The sequence below is a fragment of the Girardinichthys multiradiatus genome, chromosome 19 (assembly GCF_021462225.1).
Source record: "Girardinichthys multiradiatus isolate DD_20200921_A chromosome 19, DD_fGirMul_XY1, whole genome shotgun sequence".
Lineage (NCBI taxonomy): Eukaryota > Metazoa > Chordata > Actinopteri > Cyprinodontiformes > Goodeidae > Girardinichthys > Girardinichthys multiradiatus.
In genome coordinates, this window is record NC_061811.1 from 39,714,595 (window position 1) to 39,740,330 (window position 25,736).

Sequence of the window (25,736 nt, forward strand, 5' to 3'; positions counted from 1 at the left end):
AATATCACTGAAATGATAGTTATCAATTGTTTTTATTTGATTTGATAATTAAAATTAAGGACATCATAAACAATGTATATCATTTCACATATAGATATGGTGATCTAAAAATATTTAGGGGATTTTATGAATTACCTAGTATTTTTTATAATTTTTGAATTTGGTATTTGGGTTGAAAAGGTAATTTATGCAGGCACTTGAAAAAACACTCATTGTTCCTTCTACGGTCATCTGAGAATAATTTGGAAATTTTACGATGAAATTTGGATTTTTAATCCATATATTTCAATTCTGGTAATGATAGTCTTGTATAAACTTCATTTTTTGTTGAACAACTAAGCATACATGGACATTCTAAACATTGAATATTATTGCAGACTTGGTTAATTGAGAAAATCTTGGTAATTTTATGACAAACTATGTTTTTAAGGAATTTTTTTAATTGGTCAAGTACTTTAAACGATGGTGAACCGTTGTTTGTGGATAAAGCACTAAATCCAGGAACTTGAATAAACACTGGTATTGTTTCTTCTACAGTCATGGTCATCTGAGAATATTTGGGAAATTTCTGGATGAAATATGGATTTCAAAAGAATTTCTTATTTTGGGCCATTATATAATGCATAAATAACGATTTATAATTTTTTTGTTGAAAACTCATTACATGCAGTAATTGGCAGGGCTAATTGAGAATATTTTGGTCATTTTATGACAAACTATGTATTTTTAAGGAATTTTTTTAATTACCAATGAATATAGAAATGATGGTTCACCGTTTTTTGTTTGGATAAAGCACTAAATCTAGGAATGGAATAAACACTCATATTGTTCCTTCTACAGTCACGGTCATCTGAAAATATTTGGGGGAATTTATGATGTAATATGGTTTTTTTTAATTGTTTATTTTTGTGCCATAATTGGCTTGTGTTATCTAAACAACACTTTATAATTTTTTTTGTTGAGTAACCTAGGGACATTCTAAACAATGCATATTATTGCCATTATAAACACGGATAATTGAGAATATTTTGAAAATTATGAAGCTCAGTGATTTTATGAAATTTGCACAAATTGCTCTGTTCACTCTCAAAGTGGGAATTAATATTTTTCTTTTGAAAACATATTTGGTCTAAGGACATGGGACTTTTATATTGTACTTCTGTCATGAAATGCTTTCTCTAGCAACATTTTAGGAATTTATAGAGACACTGGATTCTCCATGATTTTGTTCGTTCGTTCGTGGTCTTCCGCTTATCCAGGACCGGGTCGCGGGGGCAGCAGACTCAGCAGAGACGCCCAGACGTCCCTCTCTCCAGACACCTCCTCCAGCTCCTCCAGGGGGAGCCCAAGGCGTTCCCAGGCCAGCCGAGAGAAATAGTCCCTCCAGCGTGTCCTGGGCCGTCCCCTGGGCCTCCTCCCGGTGGGACGTGCCTGGAACACCTCCCGAGGAAGGCGTCCAGGAGGCATCCGGTATAGATGCCCGAGCCACCTCAACTGGCTCCTCTCAATGTGGAGGAGCAGCGTCTCTACTCCGAGCTCCTCCCGGATGGCCGAGCTCCTCACCCTATCTCTAAGGGAGTGCCCGGCCACCCTACGGAGGAAGCTCATTTCAGCCGCTTGTATCCGTGATCTCGTTCTTTCGGTCATGACCCAAAGTTCATGGCCATAGGTGAGGGTAGGAACGTAGACCGACCAGTAAATTGAGAGCTTTGCTTTTCGGCTCAGCTCTCTCTTCACCACAATGGACCGGCACAGCGCCCCCATTACTGTGGCAGCTGCACCGATCCGTCTGTCGATCTCCCGCTCCATTCTTCCCTCACTCGTGAACAAGACCCCGAGATACTTAAACTCCTCCACTTGAGGCAGGAACTCCCCTCCAACCTGAAGAGGACAAGCCACCATTTTCCGGTCGAGTACCATGGCCTCGGACTTGGAGGAGCTGATCCTCATCCCAGCCGCTTCACACTCGGCTGCGAACCGCCACAGCGCATGCTGTAGGTCTTGGCTAGAGGGGGCCAGCAGGACCACGTCATCCGCAAAACGAAGAGACGAAATCCACTGGTCCCCAAACCAGACCCCCTCCGGCCCTTGGCTGCGTCTAGAAATCCTGTCCATAAAAGTTATGAACAGGACCGGCGACAAAGGGCAGCCCTGCAGGAGTCCAACATGCACTGGGAACAGGTCCGACTTAGTGCCGGCAATGCGGACCAAACTCCTGCTCCGCTCGTACAGGGACCGGATGGCCCCTAATAAAGGGCCCCCAATTCCATACTCCTGGAGCACCCCCCACAGGGCATCACGAGGGACACAGTCGAATGCCTTCTCCAGGTCCACAAAACACATGTGAACCGGTTGGGCAAACTCCCATGAACCCTCGAGCACCCTGTAGAGGGTATAGAGCTGGTCCAGTGTTCCACGGCTGGGACGAAAACCACACTGTTCCTCCTGAAGCCGAGGTTCGACTATCGGTCGGACTCTCCTCTCCAATACCCTGGCGTAGGCCTTACCAGGGAGGCTGAGGAGTGTGATCCCCCTGTAGTTGGAACACACCCTCCGGTCCCCCTTCTTATAAAGGGGGACCACCACCCCAGTCTGCCAGTCCAGAGGCACTGTCCCCGACCGCCACGCAATGTTGAAGAGGCGTGTCAACCATGACAGCCCTACAACATCCAGACACTTGAGGTACTCAGGGCGGATCTCATCCACCCCCGAAGCCTTGCCACCGCGGAGCTTTTTAACCACCTCGGTGACTTCAGCCTGGGTGATGAAAGAGTCCAACCCCGAGTCCCCAGCCTCTGTTTCCACCACGGAATGCGTGATGGCAGGATTGAGGAGATCCTCGAAGTACTCCTTCCACCGCCCGATAATGTCCTCAGTCGAGGTCAGCAGTCTCCCGCCCCCACTATAAACAGTGTTGGCAAAACACTGCTTCCCCCTCCCGAGGCGCCGGACGGTTTGCCAGAATCGCTTCGAGGCCAACCGGTAGTCCTTCTCCATGGCCTCACCGAACTCTTCCCAGGCCCGAGTTTTTGCCTCTGCCACAGCCCGGGCCGCAGCACGCTTGGCCTCACGGTACCCGTCAGCCGCCTCAGGAGTCCCACAAGCCAACCACAGCCGATAGGACTCCTTCTTCAGCTTAACTGCATCCCTTACTGCCGGTGTCCACCACCGGGTTCTGGGATTGCCGCCACGACAGGCACCGCAGACCTTACGGCCGCAGCTATGGGCAGCAGCATCGACAATAGATGCAGAGAACATGGTCCACTTGGACTCTATGTCTCCAACATCCCCCGTGATCTGGTCGAAGCTCTCCCGGAGGTGGGAGTTGAATACATCCCTGGCCGAGGGCTCCGCCAGGCGTTCCCAGCAGACCCTCACTATGCGCTTGGGCCTGCCGAGTCTGTCCGGCTTTCTCCTCCTCCAGCGGATCCAACTCACCACCAGGTGATGATCAGTGGACAGCTCAGCCCCTCTCTTCACCCGAGTATCCAAAACACGCGGCCGAAGGTCTGATGATACGACAACAAAGTCGATCATCGACCTCCTGCCTAGGGTGTCCTGGTGCCAAGTGCACTGATGGACACCCTTATGTTTGAACATGGTGTTCGTTATGGACAATCCGTGACTAGCACAGAAGTCCAATAACAAAATACCACTCAGATTCAGATCGGGGAGGCCATTCCTCCCGATCACGCCTCTCCAGGTGTCACTGTCGTTCCCCACGTGGGCGTTGAAGTCCCCCAGCAGAATAATGGAGTCCCCGGGAGGGGCACTATCCAGCACCCCCGACAGGGACGCCAAGAAGGCAGGGTACTCTGCACTACCACTCGGCCCGTAGGCTGAAATGATAGACAGAGACCTCTCCCCAACCCGAAGGCACAGGGATACAACCCTCTCATCCACTGGGGTAAACCCCAACACGAGACGGCTGAGCTGGGGGGCAACAAGCAAACCCACACCAGCCCGCCGCCTCTCCCCGTGGGCCACTCCAGAGTAGAAGAGAGTCCAACCCCTCTCAAGGAGATGGGTTCCAGAGCCCACGCTGTGCGTGGAGGCGAGCCCGACTATTTCTAGTCGATATCTCTCGACCTCGATTTTGTTTTGAAGTTTTTCTGAAACGGTATAAATTAGCCACAATGCAATGTAAGGGCTAAGCCTGTGAGATCTGGGTGCTTCTGCAAGCAATTCTAACCAGACCCTATGGAAAATGTAGTTATATTAAAGGATGATACTTCCTCTGTTGTTATAGCAGGTGATATATAAATAAGTACTTTGTGTTGACCAGTTCCTGATATAGGAAAAAACTGAGTTTTTAGATGTTTTTATTACAAACACAAAAAGGTCCAAAAACAATAAAAACAACAACTTTTTTTTTATTGTTATTGAAAGTGAATATTGTCTGTGTTTACAGGTTTTACAACTGAGGGCCTTTATCGTGTCTGTGGAAACAAGACAGACCAAGATAACCTTCAGAAACAATTTGATCAAGGTAAACTTTGACCTGCCTGAATATATGCTCATAGCTAAACCTCCTTTGGACATGCTTTAAGTGACTAATACATCTATGACAAAACAACTTACATACTGAACATAATTCTAATGTACGCTTACATAAACTAGGCTGTTTGAGAACTCAAGAAAATATGTACAGTGCATATAAGATGTGTGCAACTAATACAACATACAAAAAAAGTACAACTTCAGCAGACACATATTAAATCAGAGTACACCATGGTTGGGAGAACTGCCAAGGAGGCTGTTAGCAAATGGATTTGTAGAACAAAAGTGGCTCCTGAGGTGGAATACGAAACGTATCAATGAAGTAAAAACAGACATAAAAGAATGTAAGTAAAGTGTATAATTCTTTTCTCCGATTACCAGTCAAACAGTGGCTTTCAGAAATTCACATCTATTGTGATTGTGAAAAGCTCATGTTAAGATGGACTTTGCCTTAAAAAATGTTTTTAATGTGTTTTACTTAAAACCACTCCTTGGTCTAGAGCTGTTTTGCTAAACAGACAGTTGCTTCATCCGTACTTTACCATCTCTGACACTGAACACTTGGTAACTCTTGCTTGCATGTTTACATTTCTAATGGTGTCCTAATGCTCCCTTTTGCCCACCTGGTTCTGTCAGAAGCCTCTAGATTTATCCACCTTGGGTGAGAAAGAGGGCTGAATGATGTGTTAGACAGGCTTAGAGAAAGTGAGTTTCCAGGGAATTAGATACAGGGGGAAATGGTTGCTATGGAAATTTATACTTAATAGTCACTATAGTCATTTCAGACATTGCACATGGAAAAACTCACAATATATTACATAAACAAGATATATCACAAAGCCCTAGTTTAAAGAATATATGACTCAAGCATATACAGGACCAAAGTCATTGATAAACCTTAATTTTGTCTCATGATGTTTGCATGTGGAGAATTTTGCTGAAGTAACCATCCAGCTTGTTTCCTATTTGGATATGACAATTCTTTGCAGTTCATTTGAGCTGTGTACTAAAACAGAACTGCTGCTCCAAAAAAATGCAGTTTTATAGTTTGAATCTTTTTTAATCTTTTGGACATCTATCCTGAAAATTTAGATGGTTATGTTATGGAGACTTAAATCCTGATTGAGTGGGCCACATCTGCAGCATTGAATATTCTGTCTCTGTTACTGCTCTTTCACAGTAAATTTCATTGTAAAAAGTGGGAAAACATATTTTGATAGGGAAAACACAGGTAGCTTTGGTCACATTTATTCACATATTTATTCACATTTATTCTTTATGTATTGTATTCTGTATAAGACAAAAAAACAGCATAGGATACTTTGAGTTGTTTATGGATTTAATATTTTCGTTTAAGGTATCTTGACTAGAATAAAATACCACATACCACAATACCACATTTATGCTCCTGGAATCCAAAAAGTGCATTTATTCCATTATACAGTACTGTTTGGATGTTGAGAAGTTTCTTTTAAAAAATGCAAACTGGAGAAGTTGACCTTTATCCTTACGTGGTTTATCAGATCAATTTTATAAGGAAATCTTGACCAACTTTGACCTAAACAACAAAAGCAAACTACATCTTTGAATGCATCCCTAGAGATCTCCCAGCAATTAAAATATTCTTCCATGTGAACACACATTTTAATGCGTGGTGCAAAAGGGGCTGAGAGAGTAAAATGTCATGAGGCAATTTATAGTCCTGAGTTTGAGCCTAATACAGGTCCTTCTCAAAATATTAGCATATTGTGATAAAGTTCATTATTTTCCATAATGTCATGATGAAAATTTAACATTCATATATTTTAGATTCATTGCACACTAACTGAAATATTTCAGGTCTTTTATTGTCTTAATACGGATGATTTTGGCATACAGCTCATGAAAACCCAAAATTCCTATCTCACAAAATTAGCATATCATTAAAAGGGTCTCTAAACGAGCTATGAACCTAATCATCTGAATCAACGAGTTAACTCTAAACACCTGCAAAAGATTCCTGAGGCCTTTAAAACTCCCAGCCTGGTTCATCACTCAAAACCCCAATCATGGGTAAGACTGCCGACCTGACTGCTGTCCAGAAGGCCACTATTGACACCCTCAAGCAAGAGGGTAAGACACAGAAAGACATTTCTGAACGAATAGGCTGTTCCCAGAGTGCTGTATCAAGGCACCTCAGTGGGAAGTCTGTGGGAAGGAAAAAGTGTGGCAGAAAACGCTGCACAACGAGAAGAGGTGACCGGACCCTGAGGAAGATTGTGGAGAAGGGCCGATTCCAGACCTTGGGGGACCTGCGGAAGCAGTGGACTGAGTCTGGAGTAGAAACATCCAGAGCCACCGTGCACAGGCGTGTGCAGGAAATGGGCTACAGGTGCCGCATTCCCCAGGTCAAGCCACTTTTGAACCAGAAACAGCGGCAGAAGCGCCTGACCTGGGCTACAGAGAAGCAGCACTGGACTGTTGCTCAGTGGTCCAAAGTACTTTTTTCGGATGAAAGCAAATTCTGCATGTCATTCGGAAATCAAGGTGCCAGAGTCTGGAGGAAGACTGGGGAGAAGGAAATGCCAAAATGCCAGAAGTCCAGTGTCAAGTACCCACAGTCAGTGATGGTCTGGGGTGCCGTGTCAGCTGCTGGTGTTGGTCCACTGTGTTTTATCAAGGGCAGGGTCAATGCAGCTAGCTATCAGGAGATTTTGGAGCACTTCATGCTTCCATCTGCTGAAAAGCTTTATGGAGATGAAGATTTCATTTTTCAGCACGACCTGGCACCTGCTCACAGTGCCAAAACCACTGGTAAATGGTTTACTGACCATGGTATCACTGTGCTCAATTGGCCTGCCAACTCTCCTGACCTGAACCCCATAGAGAATCTGTGGGATATTGTGAAGAGAACGTTGAGAGACTCAAGACCCAACATTCTGGATGAGCTAAAGGCCGCTATCGAAGCATCCTGGGCCTCCATAAGACCTCAGCAGTGCCACAGGCTGATTGCCTCCATGCCACGCCGCATTGAAGCAGTCATTTCTGCAAAAGGATTCCCGACCAAGTATTGAGTGCATAACTGTACATGATTATTTGAAGGTTGACGTTTTTTGTATTAAAAACACTTTTCTTTTATTGGTCGGATGAAATATGCTAATTTTGTGAGATAGGAATTTTGGGTTTTCATGAGCTGTATGCCAAAATCATCCGTATTAAGACAATAAAATACCTGAAATATTTCAGTTAGTGTGCAATGAATCTAAAATATATGAATGTTAAATTTTCATCATGACATTATGGAAAATAATGAACTTTATCACAATATGCTAATATTTTGAGAAGGACCTGTATATCAAAGGTTTTACTGGGCAGGGTAGTTTTCCATATTGTGTTGCAAAGAATAAACCAAATCCAGTGAAACAAACTTCATAAGTCCGTTGACCTTGTGAATCTGCTTCTGAGTCATGTTTTTTCTTGTGCAGATCACAGCATTGACTTTAAAGAGATGGATGTCGCAGTGAATGCTGTTGCTGGAGCGTTGAAGGCATTTTTCGCTGACCTGCCTGACCCATTGATCCCCTATGCCTTGCACCCAGAGCTGGTGGAAGCTGCAAGTAAGAAAGATGAATGATCCATTAGTGCATCAAAATTTCAGAAAGTCGCTGGCTTAGTACAAAGTTTAGCTATACAAAAGATAGAAATTAAAACCTTTGAGACCTAAGGGTAATTCATTTTTATTAAATGTTTCAAGTTTAATATAAACAGAAAAACATCTTATCGCTTATTTGCTCTGTTTGGGGTTGCCTTGGCAAAAACTGTGAAATCCAGCACACGTTAGACTAGCCCAAAACTATCCCTGAAACAATGTGAAAATTTGTCATTAATGTTTCACTTTTCTTTCCTATAGAAAGTACTACTTGATCAGTGCTTCTGTGTTCTCTTTGTGTCTCTGCTCTGTCCTTTCAAACCCACAGTCGGTCGTGGCAGATGGCCGCTCACACTGAGCCTGGTTCTGCTGGAGGTTTCTTCCTGTTTAAAAGGGAGTTTTTCCTCTCCACTGTCGCTACATGCATGCTCAGTATGAGGGATTGCTGCAAAGTCAACGCCAGTGACTGTCCACTGTCTCTACATGCTCATCCAGGAGGAGTGAATGTTGCAAGTCACTGAGTCGATGCAGTTTGCTGGGTTTACTTAAATAGAAAACTTTTTAACTAATTTGAATAATAAACTGAATCCGACTGCACTGTTTGATAGTTAGGATTAATTGGAATGTATGTACCTGACTTGAAATCTATATGATTCGATTGCATTGACTCTGTAAAGAGCCTTGAGACGACGTGTTGTGAATTGGCGCTTTATAAACGAAACTGAATTGAAAAGCTTGCTCTGAATATTTTTTGCTGATATACATGATGAGGTGTAAAAACCAAATTTAAAGATTGTACTTATACCTTTATGTTAATGCCACGCGTACAGTGTGGTATGGAGGCTAGCGGAGGCTTGTCAAGTACATTTCTCTAGCACGTTTATCCGCATAGCTTTCATTACAAAACTGACTGTAACAAATGGCAACTGCTTTCCAGATCCCTGTACAGGTACTAAATGGGAGCATGACATTAGCAAGTGGCTGAATATTCAGTGGCCTGATATTTACACTTAGTTGATGGATAAATCTAGCATCTACACAAGAGAAAATAAGATACGACCCTGCCTTGGAGTCTGAGAGAGCCTGGAGAGTTTAAGATTGGCTAGATTTTAGCAAAATGATCAGCTGTGTTCTAAGCAACAACTACTTCCACCACAACTGTGCAAAAATCAAAAGGAAGCCAGCAACATGGTTGTGTGGGGAACACTAGAGAGTTGAGCCCTAAATGGCAAATGCAATGAGAGTTTAAATATGGTGAGGTAATAAGTGTTATTTTAATTACTGTTCTGTTGTGGACTTACCTGGCTGTTTTAGATGGGCTGTCATTTGCCTTTATATTTGGTAAATATTTATCAACTTAATTCAGTTTATTTATGTAGCGCCAATTCACATCATGTCGTCTCAAAGCACTGTACAAAGTCAATACAATCAAATCAAATCATATAGATTCCAAATATACATACATTCCAATTGATCCTAGTTATCAAACAGTGCAGTCAAATTCAGTTTATTATTCAAATTGGTTAAAAAGTTTTCTGGGAAAACCCAGCAGATTGCATCAAGTCAGTGACTTGCAGCATTCACTCCTCCTGGATAAGGATGTAGCTACAAGGGAACAAAAAGTTGGGGATATTCAGCTTTCATGTGAAATTTCAGGATGAACCTAAAATGCACTATAACCTTTACATTTGAACTTAATGTGACCTTCTCTAAACGTTTGATGCACAGGTCTGACTGTTTAGTGTTCTAGTATTTTTGGAACAACTTGCTGTTCTCCAACAAGCAGCTTAAAGGGAACCTATTATGTAAAATACATTTTTCTTTACCTCCATTTGGGTCTCTAATGCTTCTACAAACAGTCCTAACACAAAAAACAAAACACTCAGCTGTTTTTTGCATATAAATAAATGTTTTATTTTTTCTAGAAAATGTTTAGTTTCAGAAGCTGTGTAATTGTGGCATCACAATTACACTGGCACCCAGCAAAGTAAGCTGAGTCCCAACCCTGACCAGCAACTGAGGCGGGCCCCACCCACTTGATTTTCAGTAGAGGATCACATCTCACTGGCTGGTTTTACCTTACATGTGCTTTATGGCTACCCTCAAAGGCAGATGTTCGGTTGTTGGCTGCAAAGACTCACATGTGTCCATGCACATTCTCCCACTGTCGGATAACAGAGATTTGTGGTTTTATTTTGTTTTTGAGGGCAATATTCCAGTTTCATTGTCGAAGACAGTACTACTTCACCACGGACTGCTTTAAGAACTCACATCAGTACATGTTAGGATTTGCAGAACTTAATTGGGCGTACTCTGAGCAGTGCAGACTCACTGCACTGCTCAGTGCACTGTCTGCAGCTTAATAATGGAGTGTACCAATTTTCTGGCAGAACTAATTTGCCGTGTAGCTTTGAAAAACAAAAAGAAAAGAAGGTGATGTTAAAGGCCTTAAACCACACTAGGGACGAAGAAGAGGAATGCACCTCTCAGTGTGAGGCAGAGTGGCAAAAAAGTGCTTACTGTTGTGTCTTATAAGTTTCGGTTTTGTTTTCCCGTTTATGAAGTGCTGGGCACGGCCAGATACAGCTAATTTGCATAAAATGACAGAGCCCTAAAACAGCTCATTCTTAAAGGAGCTCAAAACACCTAACAATTGATCAATGGTACCTCGCCATTCAAAATTTTTAAACAGGATGTTCTCATATGTAAGGGGCCACTGAGCTTAGTGTCACAGCTGGTTGCAACAGAGATACAGAGAGACTGGATGAGTCACAGAAAGGCATAAAAGTGGACGTACTTTGACCACATCCCACAATGATGACCGCTCTATTGTGAACAGTTCCTTGCAGAACTGGGTGATGAATACCACTCAACTCCAGGCACATTACGGGGTGTGAGAGGCACCCAAATGTCACAGCAGACCATTCAAAACTTGTTCACATCAGCGTAGTTGCCCTGATCACATTTTCAGGCACAGGAATCATGGTCTTGCAGGGAGCATTTACTGCTGTTCAATGCATGCTGAGCAGTAATGATGGCCAGCAATAAGTTTGGAGACATCAAGGAAATAGTGCCATACATCAGTGTGGGCAGGTGGTTCTACTCAGTACAGAACTTCCCAAAACCTTGTTAGTGGTACAATGACAAGCTCATACTACCTTAATACCACCATTCAGTCATTGTGCCCCTGTATGAACACCACATTCCTAATGTCATCTTCATGGATGACTGCTGGAGACTGGGGTACCTTGAATGGAGTGACCTGCACTTTCTCCATACCTGAATCTCATAAAAAACCTATGGGATACCTGCCCTGAAAGGATACCCAACCTTTTGGGAGTTGTTTTTTTCCATAGGATTGATCTTTTCTGTTGTTCCTGGAGTATCGGTGGACCAAGCGCACCTGCCAGAGTCAGCCTAGCCTCTTGCAGGTGCTGGGTCCTTTTCCACTGCCAAGGAAGAGGCAATCACCAACACGGCTCTTCTTAATGCTAGATCTCTACCATTAAGAGACATTTTTTCTGAATGATGTGTTTTACTTCACGAGGATTTATACTTCATATTTCTTCACAAATGTTCAAAAACTTTTTGACTGAATATTAGGCTGCTGTTAGAAATGTTGAGACTAATTTTATTTCTAATTTAATGTCTGAGACCATAAGCAATATAAAATTTTTTTTTTTCTCTAAACTCTTTTGAATCTTTAAAATTCCTCTGGCATCACTACTTCTATTTCACTTCATGAAAGGTTTAAAAACTTTTTATTGATATAATCCATGCTGACAGGTTTTTACTGTGCACCGTCTCACCGTGCACCCTTGACTCTGCTATACATTAAGTACCCTGAGCCTTTTTAGATCATTTTCAACTTATGTCAGTCTCTCAGAATCTCAGAGATAGTCCAAAAGCTGAGGCCTTCAAGTTGTCCTAGTGACAATATTCCTCCCAGATTGTTAAAAGTGTTTTTTAGTGCTGTAGATGACTGACTTTTACATTTTGTTAAAATCTCTATTTCTTTAGGTTGTATTTTAGCTGCTTTTGAACATGCTGTCCTAAGAGGAGCAATTTGGATCCTACTGTTCTCTCACAGTTTAGGTTGATTTCCAAATTGCCCTTTATTTACTAACTTTTAGACCATGTGGTTTTTAATCAGCTACAAGAGCACCTATAGCTTCTTGATATTCATAAGAAGCTTCAGTCCAGCTTCAAGTCTTGTCACAGTACTGAAACTGCACGTCTTAGGGTGTGCAATGGTCCACTTTTAACTGCCGATTCTAGCGAATCACCTGTTTTTATTCTTATTTTATTTTTTTTCCCAATATTTCATTTATTAAATCCTTCAAAAGGTACAGAGTCAAACAAATAGCATCATGAACTAAAATAGTACATATCTGCAAGATGTCAATTACAGAAGGACTTGAAAAGAAGCACACTGCATCTTTTATGAGTGGTTTAAAATAAAGATCATCCCATCTGAGATGAGAAGGGCTCTCACACTTTCATATACCTCTAGCTGTCCATTTATCTTGTGGATCAGCCGTTCATATGCAACAGTTTCTGATAGAACTGTACATTTCAGTATAAGTGGGTTTGTTCTGCCCTTTCCAGTGCCTTAGTATGACCCCTCTGGCAGTGGTAAGTGTACTCAAGAAGACACAATGTAGGTGTCAAGATTAAATTAGCGGTTAAAGTTCTATTTATCTTTCCCATGACACTATGGACAGACTTGGGCTAGTGGGAAACATATGATGCATGTCTCCGAAACTTTATTTGCACCTCTACCAACCCAGGTGCCCTGTGGGGGGTGCTCCAGGAATGTGGAGGGGGGGCCCCTTATTAGGGGCCATCCAGTCTTTGTACAAGCGGAGCAGGAGTTTGGTACGCATTGCCGGCACTAAGTTGAACATGATCCCGGTGCATGTTGGACTCCGGCAGGGCTGCCCTGCCTATGAACAGGACCGGGCTCAACCGTCCTGTTCATAGCTTTTATAGACAAGATTTCTAGGCTTAGCCAAGCGCCAGAGCGGATTCGGCTTGGGGACCAGTGTCTTTTGTCTTTTCTTATTGCTGATGACGTGGTCCTGCTGGCCCCTTCTAGCCTGGACCTACAGCCTACAGCATGCGCTGGGCTGTTCGCAGCAGTGTGAGAAGCAGCTGGAATGAGGATCAGCCCCTCCAAATCCGAGGCCACGGTTCTCGACCAGAAAAGGGTGGCCTGTCCGCTTCAGGTTGGAGGGGAGTTCCTGCCTCAAGTGGAGGAGGTTAAGTATCTTGGGGTCTTGTTCACGATTGAGGGGAGAATGGAGCAGGAGATTGGCAGATGGATCGTTGCAACTGCCACAGTAATGGGGACGCTGTGCCTATCCGTTGTGGTGAAGAGAGAGCTGAGCTGAAAAGCGAAGCTCTCGATTTACCGGTCGGTCTACTTTCCTACCCTCACCTATTGCCATGAACTTTGGGTCTTGACCGAAAGAACGAGATCCTGGATACAAACGGCTGAAATACGCTTCCTCTGTTGAGTGGCCGGGCACTCCCTTTGGGATTGGGTGAGGGGCTCGGCCATCCGGGAGGGGCTTGGAGTAGAGCCGCTGCTCCTCAACATCGAGAGGAGCCAGATGGGGTGGCTCAACCATCTATACTGGATGCCTCCCTCGGGAGGTGTTCCAGGCACGTCCCACTGGGAGGAGGCCCAGGGGACGGCTCAGGAAACGCTGGAGGAACTATGTCTATCGGCTGGCCTGGGAACGTAAACAGTAAACATACAGTTTATTAATTGTCTTAGGTTTTTGTTATTAACTTAGCAAAACCAGTACAAACAGTAGTATCCGCAAAGCTACATAATTTTCATCTATACCTGGAAAACTAAATAAAAGTTTGAGGGCTTTTATAATCCTCAAAATCTTCGTTTTAAATGTGGTCTCAGACATTTTAGTATATTGTTACTAAGGCAAAACAATATTGCAAGGGAAAATTTGTGACAAGCCGTGGCAAAACCAGGAACAAGTCTACTCGGGGTCATTTTGTTGTTGTTATTTACCTGAAAGAGTGGAGTCTAAGCTGTCCAATGATGTCAAACTTGTGGATATCAAAAAAGAATTGAAGAAGATATGACCATTTGAATGTTGGCACTCTCCAAAGTTCTTTAAGGAGAAACAGGCTTTAAAGTTTTGTTAGAATCACCCTGGAGGCTGGACGGTAACAAAAGCTGTTAATAACTGTATAGCTTGCTGCAACACCTCAGAAGCTCCAATGACTGCTCATCAAACTCACAGCGCTATTTTTCTATGTAAAGATAATACACAGCACTGCATTACAATATTTTTGTGCATTTCCCAAACCTCTTTACTGTCCAAACCATAACAACCAAATATAATGGTAACACACAAGAAAAACTAAGTCATCCTCGTCTTGAGTTAACGTCAACTGAAAACTATGAATATTCTCCAAAGTTATGCAGTCACTATGCAATCTCCTTCTGATTCAGAATCTGAAGAGAGTCCGGCATCGGTCCTGGTGAACATGTACTCCCACGACGAAGCGCTGTAACTGCTGCGGTTCAGTACTTGGGAGATGCGTTCAGCTTGATTCATGTTAGAAACACATTCTTTTTCAAATAGCAGCTGCTTTAAGCAGCAATGTGCTTACCTTAACCACGCAGCTTGTTGGCCGACACCCATAACAAAAGCCAGCGCGGGAGCCAAACTCAGCAACTATATAAATATGCAGATATCGGGGCCGGCCGGCTGGGTTTTACACTGAAAACCGGCAGTTTAAACACAAAATTTACCATTTTAAAACCTCCGAAACCCTCATTTAAAGCACTGAGTGGTTACTTCATAACTTGCACATTTTGCAATAAATCAAAAATAAGTCTTTCCTCAGAAATGGATGGTTTTTCCTCTTCTTTCTTTGTTTGCGCTCTGCTGACTTGTTCCTACTTTTCTCATAGCGTGTCACATTTTGTTGCACAGCTGGACTGCATGTATTCGATGACAGCTGCTAAGGGTTGTCATGTACTGTGCATTTAACTAATACATTTGCTTCATAGAAGAGACTGAAGACAATTTTGTATGGTTCGGTTTTATTTTCTAAAATGATCTTATTGAAGCTGTTTTGCGTGAGTATTGTGTACAACAACCTGTGTCTGCACTCTGGCCATTGTATATATAATGGGGAGAACAAGTATTTGATACACTGCCGATTTTGCAGGTTTTCCCACTTGCAAAGGATGTAGAAGTCTTTTAATTTGTATCATTCTAGAATTGCGCCGCTCAAGGTGGCAGCAGGTTGAGTAGCTCTTTTACTTTTTTTTCTCACCTGGACAACAGACTGGAGTGGAGATGCAACTGTGAAGCCGTCTACAAGATGGACAGAACAGACTGTATTTCTTGAGGAAGCTTAGAAAGCTAAACATGTTATCTGTATAAAGCAAAACTGTCCACACACTAAATCAAACAAACTCCAACCTCTCCACAATGGCCAGAGGGTGTGTAATGCTATCGGCTATAAAATAGTAGACCTGCATAAGGCTGGGATGGGCTACAGGAAAATAGCCAAGCAACTTGGTCAGACGGCGACAACTGTTGGCGCACTTATAAGAAAATGGAAGAAGTTGTTGCCAGGCTCAAAGAAGACCATTAGTAACACACTACTACTAACACATGGATTAAAATCCTGCAGCGCACGCAAGGTCCCCCTGCTCAAGCCAGCGCATGTCCAGACCTGTCTGAAGTTTGCCAATGACCATCTGGGTGATCCAGCGACAGTCCCGAAACCTGAAGAATCAGCAGAAGATCTGTGTAAAGGAGTGATCCGAAATCCATGCTGCAGCATGTGCAAATCTCGTCAAGAACTACAGGAAACGTCCGATATCTGTAATTGCAAACAAAGGTTTCTGTACCGAATCTTAAGTTTTGTTTTTCTGATGTATCAAATACTTATGTCATGCAATAAAATGCAAATTCATTTTACTCAAAAACCACACAATGGATTTGTATGATAAAAATTAAAGACTTCTACATGCTTTGCAAGTGGGAAAACCTGCAAAATCAACAGTGTATCAAATACTTGTTCTCCCCACTATATACAGTACAGACCAAAGGTTTGGACACACCTTCTCATTCAAAGAGTTGCCTTTATTTTCATGACTGTGAATATTGTAGCTTTACACTGAAGGCATCAAAACTATGAATTAACACATGTGGAATTATATACTGAACAAAAAAGTGTGAAACAACTGAAAATATGTCTTATATTCTAGGTTCTTCAAAGTAGCCACCTTTTGCTTTAATTACTGCTACGCACACTCGGCATTCTGTTGATGAGCTTCAAGAGGTAGTCACCTGAAATGGTGTACACTTCACAGGTGTGCCCTGTCAGGTTTAATAAGTGGGATTTCAAGCCTTATAAATGGGGTTGGGATCATCAGTTGTGTTGTGCAGGAGGTGGATACAGTACACAGCTGATAGTCCTACTAAATAGACTGTTAGAATTTGTATTATGGGAAGAAAAAAACAACAGCTAAGTAAAGAAAAATGAGTGGCCATCATTACTTTAAGAAATGAAGGTCAGTCAGTCCACACGAGTGGGAAAACTTTGAAAGTGTCCTCAAGTGCATTCGCAAAAACCATCAAGCGCTACAAAGAAACTGGCTCACATGAAGACTGCCCCAGGAAAGGAAGACCACGAGTCACCTCTGCTGTGGACAATAAGTTCATCCGATAATTTCCGAGTCACTAGGCTCAGAAATTGCAGGTTAACAGCAGCTCAGATTAGAGAACAGGTCAATGCCACACAGAGTTCTAGCAGCAGACACATCTCTAGAACAACTGTTAAGAAGAGACTGTGTGAATCAGGCCTTCATGGTAAAATAGCTGCTAGGAAACCACTGCTGAGGACAGGCAACAAGCAGATGAGACTTGTTTGGGCTAAAGAACACAAGGAATGGACATTAGACCAGTGGGAATCTGTGTTTTGGTCTGATGAGTCCAAGTTTGAGATCTTTGGTTCCAACCACTGTCTTTGTGCGGCGCAGAAGAGGTGAATGGATGGACTCTACATGCCTGGTTCCCTCCATGAAGCATGGAGGAGGAGGTGTGATGGTGTGGGGGTGCTTTGCTGGTGACACTGTTGGGGATTTATTCGAAATTGAAGGCATACCGAACCAGCATAGCTACCCCAGCATCTTGCAGCGGCATGCTATTCCATCTGGTTTGCGTTTAGTTGGACCATCATTTATGTTTCAACAGGACAATGACCCCAAACACACCTCCAGGCTGTGTAAGGGCTATTTGACCAAGAAAGAGAGTGATGGGGTGCTGCACCAGATGACCTGGCCTCCACAGTCACCGGACCTGAACCCAATCGAGATGGTTTGGGGTGACCTGGACCGCAGAGTAAAGGCAAAAGGGCCAACAAGTGCTAAGCATCTCTGGGAACTCCTTCAAGACTGTTGGAAAACCATTTCAGGTGACTACCCCTTGAAGCTCATCAACAGAATGCCAAGAGTGTGCGGAGCAGTAATCAAAGCAAAAGGTGGCTACTTTGAAGAACCTAGAATATAAGACATATTTTCAGTTGTTTCACACTTTTTTGTTCAGTATATAATTCCACATGTGTTAATTCATAGTTTGGATGGCTTCAGTGTAAAGCTACAATATTCATAGTCATGAAAATAAAGAAAACTCTTTGAATGACAAGGTGTGTCCAAACCTTTGGTCTGTACTGTATATATTTAATTTCCAAAACAATACCAAAATGAACTGTGGCACAGGATGCACCTGCTTATTACTTCAGAGGGTTAGGTGTGATATCAAACATACATTTTAGTGTCTGAAATGTTTCACAGCAGACTTCCAAAGCTTGCCAGAGTGGAACATTGGTGTTTGGTAACGCAACAAGCTCTTGTTCACTCATCGCATGTAGGAGCAGAATCTCTGGAAATGGGATTTTTTTGATGAGCATAGATCATGTGGTCCAGTCCAAATCCTAGTCCTCATCAACCAGAAATTGCAAATATTAATAGAATTGGCCTATAAACTGGCTTAAAATAATTCATGCAGCCATCCTAACTCACAGTTAGTCTCTTAAGGTATTACCAATTTTACACAAGCCATTCATTTCTATGCAGTGTTCTAACATGATAGTAATGGCACATAACTCTCATTAAATCGGATAAAAAGAAAGAATGGCTTTGTAGACAATTTTTCTGCAAGTTGAAACATTTAAGTAAGCCAATGAATAATGCAGGAATAAATGTGTCTCCAACTTATGCTACATGGTACTCATTGATTGAAAATAAATACTTCACATCATAGCAATACTGACACAAGCTATCATGTGTGACACTTGTATTTAGACATCCAAACAATATCACCTTTTTTTTGAAAGTGCAAGTTTCTGGATTGCTGGATCATTCTGCAGCCAGCATTTTGGTGATGGTGCTAAATATCCAGAACTATTGCACCCGATTATTTATCTCCAGTTGTAGAATACCTATCAGATTTTCTGCAACTGAAAACAACTTATATTAAAGCAATAATAACTTTTAATAGAACAGAGCCAGCTTTTTTTATCAGCTTTTTGAGCTTTTTTAAGTCCCTGGCTCTGATGCTGCTACCCCAGCAGATGATGAGAGAAGAGATCACACTCTCCACAACAGACTTATAGAAGATATGCAGCATCTTGCTGCAAACACCAAAGGATCTAAGCTTCCTCAAGAAGTACAGTCTGCTCTGTCCCTTCTTGTAGAAGGCTTCACAGTTGCATCTCCACTCCAGTCTGTTGTCCAGGTGAACACCGAGGTATTTATGCTCCTCCACCACCTCCACTTCTTCTCCCATGATCGAAATAGTGTTTGACTTATTCCTGTTTCTCTTAAAATCTACAATCATCTCCATTGTTTTATTCACGTTCAAGATGAGATGATTGTTTGTACTCCATGCCACAAAGCGCTCCACCAGCTCCCTGTACTCAGCTTATTGTCTATATCTGATTCAAGATGACTCTTGCTGATGACAAGAGTCTGTGTTGTATTGGAAGTCTGAAGTGTAGAGAGTGAAAAGCAATGGTGAGAGCACAGTCCCCTGTGGTGCTTCTTTGCTGCTAACTACCTGGTTAGACTCACAAACTGTGATTTGTTTGTCAGATAGTCTTTGATCCAGGCAACTGTTGTGGCCTCCACCTGAGTTTTCTGTGGTTTCTGACAAAGCAAGTCAGGTAGGGTTGTGTTAAATGTTCTGGAGAAATCAAAGAACATGATCCTCACAGTGCTGCTGGCTTTGTCCAGATGACAGTAGGTTTGTTGAAGCAGGTGTATGATGGCATCTTCAACTTCAACTCCACAGCAATGAGCCTACTGTATGGGGTCCTGATGGTTCATTTTTTGCTTACTCAGGTGGGCCAACAGGAGTCTCTCTTGGACCTTCATAATGTTGGATGTTAGGGTAACAGGTGTCACTGAGGAGGGATGGGTGAGTTTTATTTGGTACCAGAACAAGACAGGAGGTCTTCCGCAACACTGGAACCTTCTTCTGGGCCAGGCTAAGGTTGAAGAGGTGCCTTCAGGACTCGGGTTGACACAATCTGGACGATCTGACACGATCGGGATCTGTTTGCATGTGGTTTTGTATATGCAAACCTTTTGAAGATCAGGCCCCAAATATTTATCTGTGTTTTATTCATGTGGACATCTATTTAATTATTATTATTTAATTATTAGTATTTCATAATATTTACTTTTTTCATTTTGAACACTTTGCCATTCCATATTAGACAAATGAGTTTACAAATGAAAGTCTGTCCCTGTCTCTCTATGCTTGCATTGCTAATATTCAGATATTTTACTGTGCTATTTTGCACAGAAGTTGAGCATTTCCGCCATTGTCCCTGTCTTCTAGGTTACTACGTGTCCTTTGACTGAAGACTTCAACTATCATCCAGTCCTCTCATCAAGAAAAATATAAAAGCAAATATCCTGATAAAATCAAACCTTTTCTTTTAATAGAGTCTTGGATTTTTTATGTTAACACGGTTTTGAGTTCTTTATGAAAAAACTTTGCTGGCTGTGAAGAATCGTACACCAATAATCCTTATGGACTATTCTTTCTTATTGCCATCAAATCACAACACAGCTAATTTTACCTGATTTCAACTGTTAGCTGATAAATAGGCTTTCCTGAACTTCAATCATCTGAATCATAACAGCAAAAAACTTTAAATGTCACACCTCTTTTTTGTTTTCCATTTTCATGTACTTCATGATCTGTAAAAAATTATCCTAGCAACAGGTTTTAATCTTACGTCAGCTTTAACATAAGGTTTCGCTGCAATAAGTCTGAGGTCTCCCAGACAAACCCAAAGTGAGCTTTTGTATTTTGTGTTCTGCTTCCTTCTTGATATTTTATTTGACACCTCCATATGCTCACATGCAGGACTTCAGCTTTGTTCCAAAGAACATAATATTAAGAAAGACTTGTGCATTTCACAAAGGCAAAGGGGTGGGGGATTCTATAGCTTCGGAATATCCAATATCCAGCTGTGTCGGACATTGGAACGGCACAAATGGACACATATCTTTAAAGATTTTTCTAAAGTTTTACGAAGAGCCCAGTTGAACAAACCTGTACATTCTGACAATCCTAGCCCAAGCAATACATGTATGTAGCTAATATGTTGCGCCATGTTTGTTGGATGTTACTAAAATACATAAACTTAATAAAAATAAATTAGATCTATTTTAATGGGCTACTTCATCAACATATTGATGCCAGGCTAAAACGTAGCAAACTTTCTTTGCCACATCTTTCTTACTCTCATACTCAAAAGTATTTTCCTCAATAACAAAATGTGAACTGAAGTAAAATAAGGATGAGTTTGGCAGATATTCAGTGGCAAAAAGAACCCAGATTTACGTTGATTTAAATAACAAACAACATCCTTCTCTTTAAATTTTGACCAGCTACAAAACCATTAAAAGTCTCGAAAGAAACATTTATTCTTCTCAAAAGTTGTCAGGTTATTACACGCAGGAGAAACTGAAGTTATGTTTCCCTACATGCAGTGCACAGTGCCAGAAGAGGCAATATGGCGATCTACTGTAGCGACACAAGCACACCCATTAGAAGGACAAACAAGCTCAACTAAGGGGCTCACCCTGGAGTTGCTTACGGTCATTCTATTGGCTGAAACGTTTGCTAGGAGATGATACCACTTTAATCTCAGAGAATTCGCAAGCAGGGAAGATAGACTTTTAAGTGCACTTTTGATCTGTGCAGATAGCAAGTTAGTGCAGGGAGGAGGAGGGACCAGGAGGAGAAAATATTTTTGAAGAGGCATTAAATTTGAGCGTGGAAACATACAGGTCCTTCTCAAAATATTAGCATATTGTGATAAAGTTCATTATTTTCCATAATGTAATGATGAACATTTAACCCCTAACCTAATCATCTGAATCAATGAGTTAACTCTAAACACCTGCAAAAGATTCCTGAGGCCTTTAAAACTCTCAGCCTGGTTCATCACTCAAAACCCCAATCATGGGTAAGACTGCCGACCTGACTGCTGTCCAGAAGGCCACTATTGACACCCTCAAGCAAGAGGGTAAGACACAGAAAGACATTTCTGAACGAATAGGCTGTTCCCAGAGTGCTGTATCAAGGCACCTCAGTGGGACGTCTGTGGGAGGGAAAAGGTGTGGCAGAAAACGCTGCACAACGAGAAGAGGTGACCGGACCCTGAGGAAGATTGTGGATAAGGGCCGATTCCAGACCTTGGGGGACCTGCGGAAGCAGTGGACTGAGTCTGGAGTAGAAACATCCAGAGCCACCGTGCACAGGCGTGTGCAGGAAATGGGCTACAGGTGCCGCATTCCCCACGTCAAGCCACTTTTGAACCAGAAACAGCGGCAGAAGCGCCTGACCTGGGCTACAGAGAAGCAGCACTGGACTGTTGCTCAGTGGTACAAAGTATTTTTTCGGATGAAAGCAAATTCTGCATGTCATTCGGAAATCAAGGTGCCAGAGTCTGGAGCAAGACTGGGGAGAAGGAAATGCCAAAATGCCAGAAGTCCAGTGTCAAGTACCCACAGTCAGTGATGGTCTGGGGTGCCGTGTCAGCTGCTGGTGTTGGTCCACTGTGTTTTATCAAGGGCAGGGTCAATGCAGCTAGCTATCATGAGATTTTGGAGCACTTCATGCTTCCATCTGCTGAAAAGCTTTATGGAGATTAAGATTTCATTTTTCAGCACGACCTGACACCTGCTCACAGTGCCAAAACCACTGGTAAATGGTTTACTGACCATGGTATCACTGTGCTCAATTGGCCTGCCAACTCTCCTGACCTGAACCCCATAGAGAATCTGTGGGATATTGTGAAGAGAACGTTGAGAGACTCAAGACCCAACACTCTGGATGAGCTAAAGGCTGCTATCGAAGCATCCTGGGCCTCCATAAGACCTCAGCAGTGCCACAGGCTGATTGCCTCCATGCCACGCCGCATTGAAGCAGTCATTTCTGCCAAAGGATTCCCGACCAAGTATTGAGTGCATAACTGTACATGATTATTTGAAGGTTAACGTTTTTTGTATTAAAAACACTTTTCTTTTATTGGTCGGATGAAATATGCTAATTTTGTGAGATAGGAATTTTGGGTTTTCATGAGCTGTATGCCAAAATCATCCGTATTAAGACAATAAAAGACCTGAAATATTTCCGTTAGTGTGCAATGAATCTAAAATATATGAATGTTAAATTTTTATCATGACATGGAAAATAATGAACTTTATCACAATATGCTAATATTTTGAGAAGGACCTGTAGATTTCAGAGCGTATATTTAAAGGGAAGCAAAAGCTTTTAGTGCCAGCAGAATGAAATCCTGCTCTTAAATTGAAAATGTATGCTCTTGATTTTTGGCATGTTATTTACCCCTTATGTTTCAGGATTGATTTTAAGAACATGCCTAATGGTCTTTGGCCCTACTGTCTTACAAAGCTATGTGCTCTTGATTTTTGGCCAGCAATCTCCACCTTACTTTGTATGTTTCAGGATTGATTTAAAGAATCTTCGAATGGTTTTTAAATGCCTTAATGGTCTTAGGCCTAACTGTCTTACAAAGCTGTGTGCTCTTGATTTTTGGCAGATAATTTTCCCCATATGCAGGGAGCCAATGGGGCAATTTTAAAACAGGCATAATATGAGCCCTCTTCCTGGTTTTGGTCAGGACACTAGCAGCAGAGTTTTGCACCAGCTCAAAGGGTGGCCATATTTTTTCTTAGGAAGACCAGAAAGCAAGGTAATTGCAATAATCTAAAAGTCTAGAAAGAAAAGCATGTGTTAATCTCAGTGTTCCAGAGAGAGAAAAGGGCAGAATCTGGCTGTTTCCTAAATTATAAAATCCTGTTTCCGCTATACATTTGATATGTGAAATCAAAGTAAGCTCAGAGTCAAAAAGAACCCCCAGCTTCCTGATTTGTTTAGAAGGATTCAAAGACCATGTTTGTAATTTCTGGAGTAGTTTTTCTCTCAGCCTCAGGTTCGGTGAAAGAGTTCTCTGCCATCTAGGTCTTTACATCAAAGATGCAGTTAAAAAGGTACATCAATTGATCATCATGAGAAAGAAGGTGAACAGCTGTGTGTCATCAGCATAGCTGTGGAAGCTTATTCTGTGCCTCCCGATGACCCTCCCAAGTAGTATCATGTACAAATTAAAAAGTATGGGACCTAAAACTGAGCCTTGGGGACACTGTAGTCCTCATGGATCCGTGAGGAGTATATGTCCATGCAACCCCACAACCACACTGCCGCCATGGGCCACATGATCTACAATGTTGTCATCATGAAGAGAATAGCTCTCCAAAGTGCCACACTCCATCAAATGTGAGCATTTGCAAACTCAAGTAAATCATGCTGTTGAACTGCAGTCAGGCCCCGATGAGGACAACAAGCAGGCAGATGAGCTTTCCTGAGACGTTTTCTAATAGTTTTTGCAGAAATGTTTGGTTATGCAAACTGATTGTTGCAGCAGCTGTCCAGGTGACTGGTCTCAGATGATCTTGTAGATGATAATGCTGGATGCTTGGAGGTCCTGCGCTAGTGTGGTTGCACATGATCTGTGGTTGTGAGGCTGGTTGGATATACTGTCAAATTCTCTGAAACACCTTTGGACAGGGTTATGGTAGAGAAATAAACATTCAATTCATGGGCAACAGCTCTGGTGGACATTCCTGTAGTCAGAATGTCAATTGTACCCTCCTCAAAATTTGGATATTGTGCTGTGTGATAAAACCACACATTTTAGAGTGACCTTTTATTGTGGCCAGTCTGAGGTACACCTGTGCGATAATCATGCTGTCTAATTAGCATTCTGATATGCCACATCTGTGACGTGGATGAATTATCTCGGCAGAGGAGAGGTGCCCACTAACATAGATGCAGACAGAATTGTGAACAATGTTAGAGAGAAATAGGCTTCTTGTGTACATAGTCTTTGATCTTTAGGTTCAGTTCATTAAAAGTGGGAGTAAAAACAAAAGTGCATTTATATTTTGTTCAATGTATGTAAATGTGGCAGTGAAATAAGCCCATGGGGATCATGCCTTAAGGAGTGATTAACAATACAGGTGGCCTAAGATACACAAATCAACTTAGTGTTATTTAAAAAGGGGAAATCTTTACTGCAATAAATATTTACCCAGTAGTATCTAGAGCCCCTTATTTTATGACAATAACTGAGAAGGGAAATAAGTCTTAATTTGTTTTTTAGGTTCTTTTGGTCTATGACATCTGATCAACACATTTGTTTTCATAGTCTGCAAAAACTTTTCTGTTTTGTTTTCAACCTGAGCAATGTAAGGCCTACTAGTGTATTAGTGTAAGACTGCCTTATTTGCTTGAGCCAGTGAGCTTTATTGTGTGTGTATGTTTGCACAGTGTAGACGTTGTGTAATATCAACCCTTTTTCTTCCTGTGTATAATTTCACTTCCTAAGAGACAGTGTTTGTAAAGTGCAATATGTCCTGTCTTTCTGTTTGTGTTAGAACTCATGGACTACATCGAGCGACTGCAGGTGTTGCGAGAGATTGTGAAAAAGTTTCCTTCCATCAACTACCAGGTCTTCAAATACATAATCACACACCTTAACAGGTAAAAAGGAACACATGTTCAGAGATCAACATGTTCATATAACAAGGTGCACTTAAGAAGCAAGCTTAGATTAAAAACCTTTATTCAATCTAAGCTTGTTTTTTTATACATCTGCATTTGATAGAGATCCTCAAAGTGTTGTATAAGTGTTAGTGGTAAGTGTTCAATAAACCCATTACAAAAAGATAAAGTCCTTTTCACAGCTTATTGTAACATGAGGGTTTAATATTTTATTAATATTATTATTATTAGGGCTACAGAAAACGCAACGTATGATAGACACGTCTGAATAAAGACAGAAAAGCAGTTCTTTAGGAGCCTGAAAAGGGAATGATGGCTTGAGACAAGGAATAAAAAGAAAATCATGTATAAAATTTTAATCAGGCAAAAACAACTTAATTTTGTATTTCAAACACAAAAAAACCAACAAGCAATATCAGGCAAAAAATATTCCAATTCAAAAGTTC

At 41.9% G+C, this 25,736-nt stretch overlaps 1 protein-coding gene across 1 annotated transcript in view; it reads left to right on the plus strand.

The window, feature by feature from the left end:
* Positions 1-25,736, plus strand: part of arhgap5 (Rho GTPase activating protein 5) — an 84,853-nt gene that overhangs the window by 46,646 nt on the left and 12,471 nt on the right. Inside the window, exons 4-6 of the mRNA XM_047344786.1 lie at positions 4,412-4,489; positions 7,965-8,096; positions 25,164-25,269. Coding sequence (XP_047200742.1) covers positions 4,412-4,489; positions 7,965-8,096; positions 25,164-25,269 — 316 coding nt within the window. The remainder of the gene's footprint in view (positions 1-4,411; positions 4,490-7,964; positions 8,097-25,163; positions 25,270-25,736) is intronic.